Raw genomic sequence first — 17481 nt, forward strand, 5'->3', positions numbered from 1 at the left:
GAAAGACCAATTGGTTATGACACAAATTCCACTTGTTTCATTTTCACCAATTAATTTTGGCACAGAAAATTAATATAACTTGTAGCAGTAAAATATTAAAACTAGCCTAACTAATAATTAACCTTGCTCATAACACAACTCAACAAACGAAATTATACGTTCTTTAATTTAGCCTAATTTTACTAATAGAAATCAAAACATTTTCTCCAAATCAATTACTGCTCCACCTCACCCGAACTATTGGACTGAGATGTCTCACCCACAATAAGAAAATTAGATGGTAAAGGAAAGAGCGGACCAACAGACATGATTTTTTGAAGGGCTTGACCTAAGCCAAACCCCAGTGCACGGCCAACTGGCACCGCCACTGCATTCCCTACTTGCATATACCTAAATAATACATCAAAGATATTAGATAATACACTTCACATTTCAAAATTATATACTGAATATAAATTAAAATAGGTTGCAATTACCGCTGTTTCAAAGGCCCGCTAAACTTATAATAGTCTGGAAAACCCTGCAACCGAGCATTTTCCCGAATAGTAAGAACCCTATCTTGGATGGGATGGAGTACAGTCTGAAAACAATAACAAAGTGAAAATGAAATAGAGGATTATATTTAACCGGATGAAAAGAAGAGGTGAATATGTAACTTGCCTGGTTGTGGGGTTCAGCCCGTGTGACCACCGTTGGGACAGTTTCGTCCCACCAGAGTCGCCCAAAACACCTAAAAATTGCGTATAAATGAGCAATCAGCGAACTCAGAATAAAATTCTGGAAAATTATAGTTTGATGACTACGCTAACAGTTTATGAAAAAAGAAAATAAAAAACAAATTGCACATGAGAAACCTCAATTTTTCAAGAAACCCTCCCTCATATAAAATTATTCTCCACTAAAAGCAACCCCCAACCCCAATTAAGCTATTTTGAACACAAATTGAATGTCACATGGCTACCATCCTGATTCCATTTTAACTATCAAAATATGAGGTGAAAAAAATGAAGAAAAAAGCTTACTTCACTGATTTCCCATTTAAATGTGAAACAGCATAATCAGGGACCTAAAATAGTAAAGCAATAAAAGTGTTAGCTCACTTGCATAAAATTAGTACAACTAAGGAGAAAAAAGGAACAAAATACAAATGCAAGTGTAACTTACCAAAGGCTTGCCAGATGGCAACAAAGGACGCTTAATATCTTTATCCAAATAGCATACATTATCTGGTCCCACCTTCACCCCTTCTAAGTCTCTGAAATTTGCACCCTGACAGTACAATAAAAAAAATTATTAAATGAAGAAACTTCCATTGACAAATTAAATTGAGATGAGCAAATCTGAGTTGTTCATTAAACAGTTTTAAGTCAGTATATATAACCTCAACACAGCACTAAAACATGTACCTTTCTCTTTGGAATTTTGCATACTCGTGCATAGTCATCTTCATTTAATTTTAGCGGCTGGTGGTCTAATAACTTTGACTCTTGATCCACATCTCCGAATGAGTGATCTAACATCTCTAGAGTTTTTGCCACATTTAATAAAAAGAGATGTATATTAGGAATCACTTACCACCAAAGTAGATCCTACTGTTAAAGAAAGATGAAGAAAAGAATATAATTACCTTTGCGAGACAAACGTATGTACCGCTGAAATTCAGTCTGGGGTGCTATTCCATATGAAATCTCTTCCCTCGGCTCATTATTTGTGACCTAATGATAATTAAAAAAATTACAGAAATGCATTGAAAGAACTTTGACTATAGAAATGAATATAGAAATTTGTACTAACAGCTGGCAAATCAGAGATGGCATCACCGAGAAATAACTCTGGCTTCAAAACAGACCGATCGGCATTTTCATCCAATGCAACAACATTGAGCTGTACCAAAACAAATATGTTATTCTGTATTCAACACATACACACTATATTAGCACTCTATAGAGACAGAATGATTACCACAAATTCTTGGGGAACCCCACCCCTAATAACCACATTGTGTGTAGGGAGAGGAAATTGAGGTAAAACCTACAGCATCAAAATTATAAATAGATCACAGATACTTCAGTATTAAATAGATTAATTATCTTAAAAGGATGTAAATACATACCTCAGTAGGTAAAGCGCCAAATAAAAATGCTCGCATCCTGAATTGAGGTAAACCATAACAGCCAGCAACCAATAACCCAAGCCGAGCCTGGTAATTCATCTCTACAAGTCGACCCAGTGCATATCGACCCAGAAAGCCCTTCGAAAACTTCAAGATGTCAACTACATTCTCCATTAAAACATATCTTGGTTTAAGGTAGTCCACAATATCCATAAACACTTGCATTTGCAAGTTTTTCTCATCCTCAAAAGGCTTTTCAGTGTTCCGAAAGCGATTAAACCCACTGATACCCTGGCAAGGTGGGCCGCCACAGATGACATCTACAGTTCCCTGAAAATTTGTTAGGAAAAGAAGTTATTGAGGCACCATGGATAAAGAAGGTAAGAGAAAAACAGCAACAGTATTTACCGGTAATGGTAGAATGTTCGTCTTGTAACCATTCACAACAAATTCTCTGATTCTTTCTTTCGCTTCACTGAAACCACAACATAAAAAGCGTAAAAATGTAGTTACAGATTGTTCAATCTTAGTACGAAGAACAGATCATACCAAAGGCCATCAATTGGCTCCCATGTGTCATGCTCAGAACTATAGCCTTTCCAGCGCACCTGAAAAAAAGTTTGCTCTGTAAGAATGAAAACTAAAAACAGTATACCTATATAATATCACAAAGAGTGAGTCTATGGTACTATGCATATCACGGGTTGTTACCGTGCTACGGCTCTATATTCGAGTTTTCAAATTCTAACGGTCGATCCGAACCGTTCATCTTGTTCTCCATATTAATATGTGTTTGGAGACCAAATTTTACATTTTTTGAAATTTTTTTACTATTTTTTTAGATATTTAGAAAATCACTTGATCTGAAAATTCTGGACCATCCAAAAACAGTGATTTTCAATAAATCTAAAAAAATAGTAAAAACTTTCAAAAAATGTAAAATTTGGTCTCCAAACACATTAATATGGAGAACAAGATGAACGGTTCGGATCGACCGTTAGGATTTGAAAACTCAAATATAGAGCCGTAGCACGGTAACAAATCGTAATATGCATAGTACCATAGACTCACTCATATCACAAATTACAAACATCTATGCTACTGTATCTTTCTTTCTGTGGATTATTATTCAATTTCAACAACAAAAATTACCAAATGAAGATATTAAAGAAACCATAAAATGAGTTCAAACTGTCATTTAATCTGCAGAAACAAGGATTTGCAATCCATAATGCAACAAACAAAGAAGATTAAATACAAATAATTGTTCATGTACCAGAAATTTTATGCCAACATTGCCAATATTATGTGGGTCACCATAGCAGATGTTTAACAGCTTAGCAACCTCAAAGACTCCTTTAGGAAGCTTTGGGCCGCCATCATCATCAGTGTCACTGTCTTCGAGGTCACCTGATGTGTCTACTGTATGTTCTTTTTTAACATTATATTCATCAACCAGTTTCACCCACTCCTTCAGCAGTGCCAAAAAGTTTTCAGCCTTCTCATTTCGCACCTAAAACAATGCCAAACAAAAATTACAAACACAGCTTCCATATGGTTGTTTGGCTGAAGCCTAAACCATGGAATAAGAAGCTTAGACCTCAGTTATTCCAAAAACATGGATTAATTAGGCCAGCCTAAATAGTCATAACTCTAAATTTGAGCCACCTATTCAGGTGGCTTAAGAGTTAGTTCCCCCCCCCCCAATCTTCCCACTGCCAGTGACTATCCAACCTTTTTCCCTTCTTCTTAGTTGATATTATTTCTTAATAGCTAAGCCATGACATAACTTAGACCTCTACCACATATAAACAGTTTAGGCCTTTAGGCCAGCCTAAGTTGGAATAACTAACTTAGGCCTCCAAAATTTTAGACCTCAACTAGACACAATTAATGGAAATAAGCAAAATTACACAAAGGTTATAAATAATCGTGCATTGACGTACCTGCGTTCTTGGATGATTTTTCTGCAAACTTTCACATGCATAGGTGTTGAGATCTACAGCCCATGCCTACAATAGTGGGAGGAAATGCATATTAGAAAAAAAAAAATTACATTATTAATTGCTGCATTTATAAAAGAAGGAATCTCACAGTTTCAAGATTGGTGCCAGAGAGTGCGGCACCAAGGCACAACCCAGTTGACATACCCCCGCATCCAGAGTAAAGGTCGAGGAGATGGAGAGACTTCTTTTCCGAAGAAAGCGGCTCAGCATCTACTTTCTCTTTATTTGATTCTGATTCCGAAGAAACAATCGAAACCGACCCTTCCTTTAACACGTCAATTTCTACATTACAATGGAAAAGTTCTCAAAAGTATGAAGAAATAGCGTTAAGAGCTGATTCCCTTTATAAGATATTTGGAAAGCAAGAAACAACAAGTTTCATCTTGTGAAAATCTAGAAATTACCAGGAGAAAGGTTAGCAAAACTCGAATAAGCGACGACATACGACATATCGTAGTAGTAGTCACACTTCGGAATTGTCTTCTGTTTCGCAGCCAGATCAATCTACAAGAAAAGAAAAGGAACCATAAAATTTAACTAATAACAACAAGGCTACTAGATTTCCAGCATGAAAAAAACTTCCAATTTGAACCAACAATTATATCCTTACATTAGGTTCTACACGAACTATCTTGAGCTTGGAACCTATACAATCCAACGGGTTATCATTTTTGTCATCTGACAAGAACAACCTTCGTTTGTCTTGTTTATCTGCGCATTGCTTTATAACCTGTAAAAAGGAAACAATTTATTGGAAACATTAGAGTCTAATGTATCAATCAAAAGTACATATTTCCATGAAAAACCATTATTTTTGCAGACTTAAGTTTGTTGCAGACCATTATATAGGTCGCAGAAGGGAAAAGTAGAATTTGAGCTTACAGTGTCTTCAGCCCTGAAGAACCACTGTGCAGAGAAGTATGCTTTTTTATCCACACCTTCAAACAATTCCACAATACGACAGATATAATCTGGTTTACCATCTTCAGCCTAAATAATATAAAAAAAAGAGTATAGATTAGCATTTTACCTATAGTTTGGCATACAAACAAACAAACAAACCAAGGAAGTTGTACAAACTAACTTAGTTAGGTCACACAAACTAACCTTCACATATGCATCATCATAGAGCTCAAACATGACGCCATCAACTTTAGCGAAGGTATAATGCCTTCTAGCGCGTATATCTTCAGGCGATTCAGGTCTAATAAAGTAAACAATATTTTACCTTATAAGCTAGTTGACAGAACTATTTACAGGAAACTAATATTTTAATAACTAAGAAGTATACCTTGCTTGACCAAGTGAGTTAGATCCAGTTCCCTGAAAATTAATAAAATAAACAATAAAGCCCCAAAACGTATCGCAACTGATATTTAAAATAAATCGTCAAGGAATCAAAGCACTTTATTATGTCTCTCAACAAATAGAGACAAAGCTTTACAACAATTGGAAACAAACAGTTTACCTTATTTTTCTAAACAATACTTCACAACAATTTCAGAAATTTCAAATCATAAAAGGTATGGAAAATAGCATGGTCAAGAAAGGGAACTCTAACGACTATTTTAATCTCAAAATTTGCAACCAGTCCCCGTTAACTGTTTAAACCGCTGAAAATCCAATATTTTATGAACAGAATCAGAACTGTGACATGGATATTATTATAATGGGTAAGGCAATTTAAAGAGAACATATAAATACTACGCTAAATCCCTTAGAAAGGACCACTCATTATAATCAAACTGACTCACGATACTGAAAAGAAATTTTCCTAAGTGTAACTAATACCTACTTCTAGTTAGCAAACTATTTCAGGACGTGGATATAAAAAAAAAAAAAAAAAAACAGAATTGATGAAAATAAATCCATTCTTTTATCAACATAATCTGTCTAGGGTGCCGGAGCAATTCATGATATGTTTTCAACAAATAAAAAATGAAGATCGACAATATAAGAACACAATCAGGTATACCTTTCTCCCGTATCTATGAGGCCACTTCTTCCTCGCCTCGGCATCGTCAATTGGGTTGCCTACAAGCTGCGCGTCTAGCACTACCTCACTCTGCTTCAAGACTCTCTTTGTCAGCTCTGTTGCCAGCTCTTCTTTCGTATTTTCTTCCTCTTCTTCGTCTAACAACACATCCTCGTTCTCCTCTTCCATTTCGACACCACCTGTATCCCCTTTTACTACAGATCTCGTGTTCTTCTTCTTTCCCCTGGCCGCAACAGAATTTCCTTTCCCCTTGGAAGCAGATGTTGCCTTCCCCTTTACTCCGTTGCTTGGTTGAGCAGCCACGTCATCCGCATTGGTGTGGTGTGACTCTGATTCAGGTCCCGCCGTTTTCTTTTCCTTCTTGACAGAGCGCGATGCGGTCTTTCTGCGTTTTGTCCGACCTCTGAACTCCTCCTGGTCGGATTCCAGTTGCTCGGACGAAGGCGATTCCTGATGGGGCTTCCTTCGCCGGAGCTGTCTTTTCTCAGACACAGGGGTGGCCTCCATTTTCGAAGGATATGTACGGGGTCAGGTATGGTAAACTGGGCTTTAAGAGTGGAGAGGAGAAATGTGAAAGGCGAGGTCGGATTTGAAAGAAATGGGGAACAGAGCGGGCGGCAGCTGAAAAAATTGGGAAGGGGGAGGATGGATCTCAGGCGGGATTTGAAAATTGAAACGTCAGAAATACGGGGGAATTCATATCGGTCCCGGAAACTTTGTGTTTAGATCGAGACCGTCGATCTTCTCTGGAACGAATATTAATGAGACTCGGGTTCTGATCATACGGTGGGATATGAATTAAAATATTATGTTAACTCAGAGGATTTGGAATAAATGGAAACATTGCTCGAGTCCGGATGATAATAAAAGAGGATTGTCTCCTCTCTTGATGCAAGAATTCAGTAGAATCGACGGTTGATAATATCCAGTTATTTGGTTTTATAATTAAGTTGGTCCGAACACGGAAGGAGACCATCGGACAATTAGAAGGTCGTGGGTGGTCTTATCTTATTTTTCTGAACATAAAAGATCAAATAGGCAGGAACTGATATTCACACGATATTTTACAACATTTTAGGTTATAACTTATTAAAGGAGGGTTCAAATGCCTTTATTTTTTGTGTCTTCGTCATGTCTCTATTTTTTAAAAAAATTAATAATTCAAAATTTAAAACTTCAAAGTCAAAATAAAACCGTTAGATATGATCTATGTTATTTTCTCTATGTGCTCGTAAAAAATTATCACATTTCAATTTTATTTTGATTGTCATCGAGAGCTTATAAAAAACGTACTGATGTGGATAATTTATAGACGTTGATTTTTCAACTTATTGATTCACACAAAAAAAAAAATTGAAATGCGATAATTTTTTACAAGCACATAGAGAAAATAATATAGATCACATCTAACGGTTTTATTTTGACTTTTAATTTTTAAATTTTGAGTTATTAAAATTTTAAAAAATAAAGGCATGGTGGAGGCACAACAAAATGGAGGCATTTGAACCCTTCTCAGGTTATTAATAGTAGACAAATCGTGTCATGCCGTAACTAGCAAGCTGCCGTGATCAAAATGATGAAGGTGATCCAGATGTTCAAAAATAGATACAACTTTTTTATAAATTAAATGTACTAGAAGAATGATAATATTTTTTGTATTACCTAGAAGTGACTTTTGAACCGGGATCAATAACTCAAAATCCGATCATTTTTATTTTTTTTCCAATAACACATAAAAAAATATATTAATTTTTTTTACAGCCGCGAAAAATCCGGTATGAAAAATGTTAATCCGGTTTATTTGTAGCAGTCTTTCTAATAAATCAAATTATATAGTATTCCATCTATTTTCAAATAAATATATTAAATATTTCTAATATTTCAATACTATAAATTATAAATATTTCTATTTAAATTAAAAAAATCTAAAAAAGTAGAAAAGAGTTGGAACCGCAAAAAAAATTTGCAGGTTTTCTCTTTTTCTTTTTTTTTTAAATAAATTTTGGTTTTTGGAAAAACCGCAAATTTTTTTTGCGGTTTTAGGCCCTGAATCTACAAAAAAAAATTGCGGTTTGGGTACTTTTCGAAATCCAATGCCAAAATTATTATTATTTTTAATTTTAATTTTTTTTTATATAAATAAAAAAATCAGGCATGTTTGTGTACCGTTTTGTGCTGTGATGTAGACAATTTTTGTATTATGTTGTATTTTTTATTAAGTTGAATATGTAAGAGAATTAAATTACACGTTTATAGCGAATATAATTCATGGTTAGCGAAGGAAGTAATATAGAAAGCTAAAATAGTCTATTAATTATAAAATTATATAATGGAAATGGCAGCGTTAATATAAACTGAGGCTGCAAAAGAATTATGAACTTGTAACTCCCTCATAGCTTGTTCGGTAAATATTTTTTTCGCTCGCTCCTTTATAATCCGAATAAGTTCTAACTTGATCTGACTGATTCGTACAATTTATGTGTACTTTTAAGTCGCTCGTTAACAACTTAAGTTATCCAAAAAAGTTCGTCATAGTAGATCTCCTACTCTTTATTCTAAATAACTACTCAAACTCACACACCGAACTAAACTCTACTCAACCACATCCAAATCCAACCCATAAATGATATTGTAAATTAATGAGTTGCGAGTCAATTCGAATTACGCTTACAACTCATTATTATCATTTTAACTCGAATTGACTCACTCATTAATTTAATAACTCAGCACGAATTGAAAGTAACTCGCTCAAATTCAGCTTATTTAGCGCCCATTGTTTCCTAAATAACATATTAACTTTCTTCCATGATATATATATTTTGTTACTTCAATATTATATCTAGTTAAAATCAGGATGATTTCACAGCCGAGATTGAATTTTTGTAAATATCCTAACTTGCTTGTATAATTTGTAATTTCCATAAGTTAGGCCTCACCTTACGAATTAAATAAAAATATATAAAAATATTTTAATTATTCTTGTCAAAAAAAAATATATTTTAATTAAAGTTTCTTTTGTGATTGTCATTTTTCTTCTGCTCTTAAATTGATATTTTTTCGTTATTTTATACCAAAAATTTATCAAATATCATTTATTTGTAATCGAATAAACTTAAAACAAATTGGAAGCAAAATAAATTTTCATTACAGGCGAGAACAAAGTGAATAACATAAACATAAAAGTGACGTTATTTTTATTTTGAAAACCATAATATACAATTTTCAAACAAGATCAGTTGATTTTGACTCAAAGAATGATGAAGATCAAAACTTATCAATTTGAAATTTTCCTTTCTGGTTTTACGATTGCTTCTTAGTTCTCATGTTACTTGTGTAATATTCTGATTTTCAAATTGAGAAATTCACCGTTATGCCGAAGTTATTTTTTATGCTCATTTTTTTATAATGAAAATTATTTTGCTTCTTGTTTTTTTAAAAAAAATTATTTGCTTACAAATTAAGTGATATATGACAACTTTATTATATTACAATAATGAAAATGCTGAACTTAAAGTAAGAAAAAATAGCAACTGCAAACAAAATTTATAATCAATATATTCTAAATATATATATCAATTATTATATTTTAGTGTATAAATAAATTATGGAGATATTTATAGAATGGCTTGGATTTCGAAAACACCAAACATAACACTCTTCTTTCAAATTTACTGACAAAATTGTCATTGCGGGACCAATATTTACTACTTCCTCCCTCTCCCTACCATTTACTCGTGCTGAGGAAATAAAATGATACGAGTTATTCCGTGCGGTACAAAACAAAATTATTCGAAATTATCATATGAAATAAAAATTTGATCTTTTTTTAATGCTACGAATAAAAAATTGGACGACATATTGGATTTGATACACAAAGAAACTGAACTAAGTTAACAGTACGAGTGCTGACTTGTCCCGGCCCGTGGGCCAGAAAGATTCTTACCGGCCCGCAGTTCAAAACTTTCCTTGTTTTCTTCATCGCTTAGACCAGGTTTTTTGCACCGATTCAAATTTTTGCACAGATAACATCAAATAATTTGAAAATAATACTAAAATGAGTAAAGTCGAAGATAACTAAATATTAGTGGGTGTACTTAATTTCAAAATTCAGTAAATATTAGTGGAATGATTTGACGTTTTACCTTACATATCTAATTTAAAGTCAAATCAGAATAGTTTGAACACGAAAATATGCTGTGATTTATACGCTGTTTATTTTTGAAGGAATGACATCGGTACATGACCGGAGTAACCTTTCCTTTTTTCCAGACGTGAAGACTTGCCTCGTCGCATGACCGCGCAGCTACGAGAGGACGATTCTGTCCAGTCAAATCATCGCCATTTTCTCACCACTGGAGATGTCCGTGTAATGTTATACGATGTTATTTCGGCACAACACATTTTTTTTAAGTAAAAGTTGGAGGTTAAATTATCCGACTATTTAATATCTATGTGTAATTTTTTCATGCAAATTTTGAATATGCGACATCTCACACATATAGCATTATCTTCGTTATTAGAGTAAATGCTAATTTTCGACACAACAACAACAATGTTTTACCAAGTGATATTAATCAGTGAATAAAATTAGTCACGTTGTCGCCAGTTTCATTACAGAGACATTACATCACGTCATGTGTGTTCATCACGTGGTTAGATTCGCGTGTTGAGTAACGTGCCTCTTTTTGATCGAAAATAACACGTCTTGCCAATTTATCTGATCTCACATCCAGGGGCGGACGCAAGATTTTTGTCAGGACGGGACAACAATCGGATGCAAATAACTTATTGGGTTAAAACCCAATAGCTTATCGGGTACAATTCAACATAACAAAAAAAATACCAATCAATATAATAAAAATCCTAAATTACTTGAAAAAAAATCAGCAATTCAACATTTATAGGAAATTTGAAATCAATATTTTGGTTCAAGTTGGCAGCCTCTGCCTTTGAATTCAAAAAAAAAAAAACATTTTGGTTCAACTAATTTTCGCTATTTGGGATCAGCGCCTATTTGGGCTCCGCTAATTTGTTTAGCTCAGAGTTTATATGGGCTTCATTCCGTCTATTAGAATTCCAGAATAGGCTACAGGGGGGCAATTTGAATTCCAGGGAGGGGCAGAGGTCCAAAAAGCAGATTTTTAGCACTATTTTTTAAAATCCAGCGGGGGCAGCTGACCCCCCCCCCCTGTGCTACAGTAGATCCGCCCCTGCTCACATCACGTGACACGTTATCCAATTAATTTTTTCTAATATTGTTTCTTTATTTTAGCTTATTTTGCATTTTTTTTCCTTATATTTTAGTTTTTTTTGTAAACTAACTTAAAATCTGAAAAAAAAACCACAGCCAATCACGTCATATAACCATTCGAATAACATCACTATCTTTCACTATTTAGTCATGTCACACCATATTACATAAAAAATATATTTTATCACATATCATAACATGACTAATTCATGACTATTAGTCACGTCTTATACAAAATACTGATCCTTTCCAACAGACTCACTCAACCTCTGGGTTTGTTAAGCACAAAATGCTCTAATACTATTTACGGTACACAAAATAGAGATAATCAAATAAATAGAGAATTACATAAGAAACCAAGTACAAAAAATTAGAGATGACACAAGATTTTACGTGGAAACTCTTTAAAAAAAATTATGAAAGCACACAGTACAAATCTACTAAATCAAAAAATCTTATAAATACAAGGAGATTAGAATTCTCAATAGCACTATTTCACACACTTTCTTACAAATTTAAAAAAAAAAAAAAGAACAAACTCTAGACAAGACTAAATGAAGAGGCAACAGAGACAGACAAAAACAGCTCTCACCAAAACAGTGAAGTGGCTCTCTGAATGAATCGGTGCATATCACCAAAATTAGGCGGCTGCTTTAATCAAAACTATATAAAACCAATTGCCATCGGTTTTACTTCTTTGACCGATATAAGAGGTCCAAAGCCAGCTGCTTCAATTGAAGTAACCAAAGCCTATTGCCAAGTGCCAACGGTTTGATAAAAGCTACTGATAGGAAATATCAGAGATCACCATCGGTTCTGCCTTTCTGCCGATAGAACAAAAACAGATTTCCAACTGTTAACTTTTCTACCGATGGCAAAAGCATCCAAAGCCAACGGTTTGGCTTTTAGCCGATGGCAAAGTCAAAAACGGGCTGGACCCGTTAATTGTCTTCAAGCCAACAGGGTTCACTGGTTAAGCCGTAAGGAAAGAATGCGTAATTATAAGTGAATTGAGAGGAGAGCACTGCTAATTAATTCCTAAACAATAATATGTTTCTCCTTTCTTTTGTCAATAGAAAATCCATGAGAATCGTCGTACCAAGTTGGTGCCGGTCATTAAAGGAGAGCCGTTCGTTGATCTTCCGAATCAATGCAAACTTTTGTTAGGTCAGCTAGCCTAACCGTTCAATGCTCAACTTACCGGTGTCAATGGGGACAAGAAATATTCTCTCCCTCATGCTAAGTATCTTAATTTCTGACACCTATATTAGACTAATAGTTGCTCGTCAATAATATTACTTGTGAAATTGATAGCAAGTAAGAGTCAAAAAGAGGAAAAAACAGAGAAAATAGAAACTATACCTACTGCGGTTAAATTTGTCAATAATGAACTAGAAGACACAAAAGTCATTTAAGGAGAAAACTACCTTTTTACTCGAAAAAAAAGGAGAAAACTATTTCAAACTGACAAAAAAAAAAAATTGTACAATGACCGGGTCCCGCCGTCCAGGTATTGTTTTTGGTAATTTGAAGCCGAATTTTTTATTAATATCCAAATTTAATATTAAATTTCAAAAAATAACCGGATCAGTAACGTTTTTCGAAATCTACCCTTTCCGGAAAAAAAATTTCCGGAAACGGTAGCTACTTCCGGAAATTTTTTTTCCCGAAATAGGAATTTTTTTTTTTCAGTTTTTATTTATAATTTATTTATTTTTTGTATTTAAGTATTACAAATATTTCATATAGTTTTTTAAAAAATAGATGGAATACTATATAATTTGATTTATTCGAAGGACTGCTACAAATAATCCGGATCAACATTTGTCATGCCGGATTTTTTACGGCCGTAAAAAAAAATAATATAATATAATATATGCATATGTATATGTATATGTATATATAATATAATATATATATATATATATATATATATATATGTATATATAATATAATATATGTATATATATGTATATATAATATAATATATGTATATATATGTATATATAATATAATATATGTATATATATGTATATATAATATAATATATGTATATATATGTATATATAATATAATATATGTATATATATGTATATATAATATTTTTTATACCTCATATTTTTTATACCTCATGTTTTATATCTTTATTTTCATATATATACATATATTATATTGTATATACATATATTATATTGTATATACATATATTATATTGTATATACATATACATATGCATATATTATATTATATTATTTTTTTTACGGCCGTAAAAAATCCGGCATGAAAAATGTTGATCTGGATTATTTGTAGCAGTCCTTCGAATAAATCAATTTATATAGTATTCCATCTATTTTTTGAAAAACTATATTAAATATTTGTAATACTTAAATACAAAAAATAAATAAATTATAAATAAAAACTGACAAAAAAAAAATTCCTATAAAAAAAATTTTCCTAAAAAAAAAAATCCTATTTCCGGATAAAATTTTTCCGGAAAAAAAAAAATTCCTATTTCCGGATAAAATTTTTCCGGATTTAGCCTATTTCCGGAAATTTTTTTTTCGGAAGTAGTTACCGTTTCCGGAAAAAAAAATTCCGGAAAGGGTAGATTTCGAAAAACGTTACTGATCCGGTTATTTTTTGAAATTTAATATTAAATTTGGATATTAATAAAAAATTCGAAATTTGAAGTATAGTCACAAGATTCGTGAATTATTCACAAATAATTCGTTTTTATGGTGATAACGAACCGAATGCCGAATTATTCGGTTAACCAAACATTGACTGAGTTATTCGCGAATTTTACGATTTTTTCCGAATTATACGAATTATTTCTGAACTTTTTCCGATTTTTTCCCAGAACATTTTTTTTTGTTTTTTTCTTTATCTTTGCTTTCTTGTGGGGCTGATATCTCTGATTTAGATAATTCTAAATCTTTCTCAAATTATATCCAAATTATAAATTTTTGACTTCGCCGGACCGAACCCGAATTATTCAATTGTCACTATAATTTGAAGTTTACCTTTCTAGGTCTGAAATCAAAGCGAGAAGGTTAATTACTAGTTAAGGTGGCAAAGTTCCAAAAAAATAAGAGAGAGAGGCGTGAAAAATGCTTTTGTTTGTTTCTTTAAAGTTTAATGTTAGTATTCAAGTAGGATACTGACTATTGTTAGTGTTCATAAATTAAAATTTATAAGAAAGAACTGTAAAAAAAAAAAAAATCTAGATTCAGAAATTAATTTATGTACGTTATCAATTGTCATAATCCAGAAAGTAGGTATGATTCTTCCTTTAGAAAAGTGAGCACAAAAATGTGGGAAACGAATGCCACGTTTTTTTTTTTTTAAATATGATAATTTTAATCACTAGTTACTAAGTATCTCTGGTAATAACCCATTTGTTAGTTTAGTTATGTTAATTATAATTAAATAAGATAACCAACGATTACTGTTGGTTAAAAATTAAAATGTTCTTCTATACATCAGACTTTATTAGTTATTACTAAGATAGCAAAAGCTCAACCAACACATGAAGGGCCTGACTAATATAGGAATAGGAATTAATATGCCTACTAAATTCATGTGTAATATTGGAAATGGAATTCAAAGTACCAACTAAAAGCAAAAAGAGACTTGTTAAAATGTTGTTGTAACTAAACATTTCTAAAAGTGCCTTTGACATTCTCTGTTGTGTAATTAATTATCGAACTTCGAGAACCAGATTATAATTTTTTGTGGCTAAAGATAATAATTTTTGTGTAGGAAGTTACAAGTTTTTTTTTTTTTTTGAGAAAACAATAAGGGTATAATCCGTAGAAAGTTACAAGTTATTTCTTAATTAGTCATGAATATTTAAATATGAAAAACTTATCACTGATCTTTAAATATTAAAAATTTGTTGAATAACTATATATGCACGGATTTTACTTCAAAGATGAAATCTCAATCTTCATTTTTTTAAAAATAATATAGAATTTCAAGTTTATATAATTTGTTCTCATTGGTTTCAACTTAGTATCTCTCTTCACATATTTAAAATGATTCTCTTATTACCTCAAAAAAAAAAAATGATTCTCTTATTAACTCAAGCATGATGAATTCTGAAAAATACTAGTCAGAACTGAATGAATCAAAACGTGCTATAGTTATACGATTAATTACGTAATCAAATCAACTGTTTTTCTCTCAGAAAACAGAAACCTACTTTTTGTTTTCATCCCAACCTACTTATCAATAGTTCAGACTTCAGAGTTATTATTTCCTTTTCTCTTCCAATTTAGATTGCTCTCTTGCTTATAAATATGAACAGTTAAAAATATTTGAACTATTGAATAAAGAAACAGAACAGATTCATGGTTTTCTCAGAAAAAAAAAATGCCTTTCTTAGAAAAGAACAACAAATTATTATCCATTGATTACAAACCGCTGAAATAGGGCTAGAGATGTAGACACAGGACTTGGCAGGTACAAAGGTTGTTTAGTCAAATTGGGCTTGGATCCACATCTTAAATTACACTAAACAATTTTATGAGACGCATGACATGATGCTTGGTTATATCAGGTACACATACAAATTACAATACCTCCCAAATATCAGGTACACAGATACAAATTACAATACCTCCCAAAAGTAGTATGAAACAAAAAATCTTTTCGGAATCATTATAATTTTTAAAAAATATACGGAGAATATTTTGCTACAATTACATAACGCACATCCACACATTTAAAGGTCTAAAGGAACAAAACATAAAACCTCCTCAAATGAATGAAGTCCTTTTGAAGTAATTATTTTCTAGAGTATTTTACAGTTTAGAACGGTCATTTTGAACAATTCAAGCCGTTTCGACTGGGATAAAATTCAGACCTTAAAATTTGCAGTCAACGGTCTAGATGTTACTCTCTCAAAGGAAGTCCTCCAGGTTATGAAGTGGAGAGAGCAATTTCATATATAATTTTACCATTTCATTTTTAACTTTTCATTGAAAATAAATAATGCAAGCATTAATTAACGGACAAATTACAAAATCTGTCCCGGTCCGATACCCGTTTAGAACCGTCCAATAAACATTAAGATTTTTACAAACAATTTTAAGTGGGTACAAATTTAATGTGAATCGGACGACTCCGTAATATTGGAATCAGAGCATATTTTTATGAAGTACATTAAGCATGTTCAGAAATTATGAGAATTTATGGTATAACGAGATATAATTTTACGAATATGAGTTTTCACAATAATCCACAATATTAAAACTCTCAGATATTTATGAAAATATATTATATATATTACTATAAATATTATTAAAAAAAATGAAATCGATAATTTATGTTTTATTTGCTATTATCCTAGATGATAAAAAACAAATTTGTTTGATCTCGAATATCTCTCTGTTGCGTGGGACAACAATGGCGTTAGACAAAAATGTAATAAAATAACCGAAAGAAAGCGGTAGCTCTCATCTTGCGAGAAAAGATAGAGCTCGGACTTGAGTTTATAACTCAGATTTTATGAATTTTGATGGGATTGATAAAATAAACAATCGAATTGACGATAATAAAAAATAAAATCCACGACACAAGAAATTCCATGAAGCACCGCTGTGGATTTGGTTGCATCCGGCGGACACGTGCTTGGAGTGTAACAATTCAAGTATGAGATAGATACAATATTTAACGAAGTTCAGTACCAATTTGGTACCTACGTCCTCCGCATTCGTACACACTCTTTTTATTTTATTTTCTTCTTAATGTGTATTTTACATGAGAGAGAAAAGAATATATAAAGAAAGAGAATAATAATCTTAGAAACAATCTTCTAAGAATCAGAAACAATATTATAAAATCAGGAAACAAATAACTCAGAAATAAAGGAAATAATATGCCGCCTTCTTTGGTCTGGCGGTGCAAGTACACGGTCCGTGTATAGGTGTATATGGACCGTGTCTACATCTGTTTCAACAGCCTCCCTCAAGTTGGTAGGTAGATATTTACCATACATAACTTGACAATTGATTCTTCAAAGCATTTTGTTGACACTCCCTTTGTCAACATATCTGCAAGTTGTTCCTCAGATCTCACGAATGGGAATGAGATGATCCTTTCTTCCAAATTC

General features: G+C 32.4%; 1 protein-coding gene across 1 annotated transcript; it reads right to left on the reverse strand.

Moving 5' to 3' along the window:
* Window positions 1-211: 211 nt before the first annotated feature.
* Window positions 212-6768, reverse strand: LOC144552397 (DNA (cytosine-5)-methyltransferase CMT3-like). The gene is made up of 21 exons (XM_078300403.1): window positions 6095-6768; window positions 5411-5442; window positions 5227-5323; window positions 5002-5109; window positions 4730-4849; window positions 4524-4623; window positions 4208-4401; window positions 4060-4125; window positions 3390-3626; window positions 2663-2721; window positions 2522-2588; window positions 2114-2443; window positions 1963-2031; window positions 1795-1884; window positions 1628-1715; window positions 1407-1522; window positions 1165-1269; window positions 1023-1066; window positions 661-730; window positions 477-580; window positions 212-390 (listed from the first exon to the last, which is right to left on the reverse strand). Exons 1-21 carry the CDS (start codon window positions 6620-6622, stop codon window positions 216-218), a joined length of 2799 nt encoding a protein of 932 aa, XP_078156529.1. The 5' UTR covers window positions 6623-6768; the 3' UTR covers window positions 212-215.
* Between the last annotated feature and the right edge of the window lie 10713 nt (window positions 6769-17481).

Source organism: Carex rostrata, chromosome 4 (genome assembly GCF_964058835.1).
Source record: "Carex rostrata chromosome 4, lpCarRost1.2, whole genome shotgun sequence".
Classification (NCBI taxonomy): Eukaryota; Viridiplantae; Streptophyta; class Magnoliopsida; order Poales; family Cyperaceae; genus Carex; species Carex rostrata.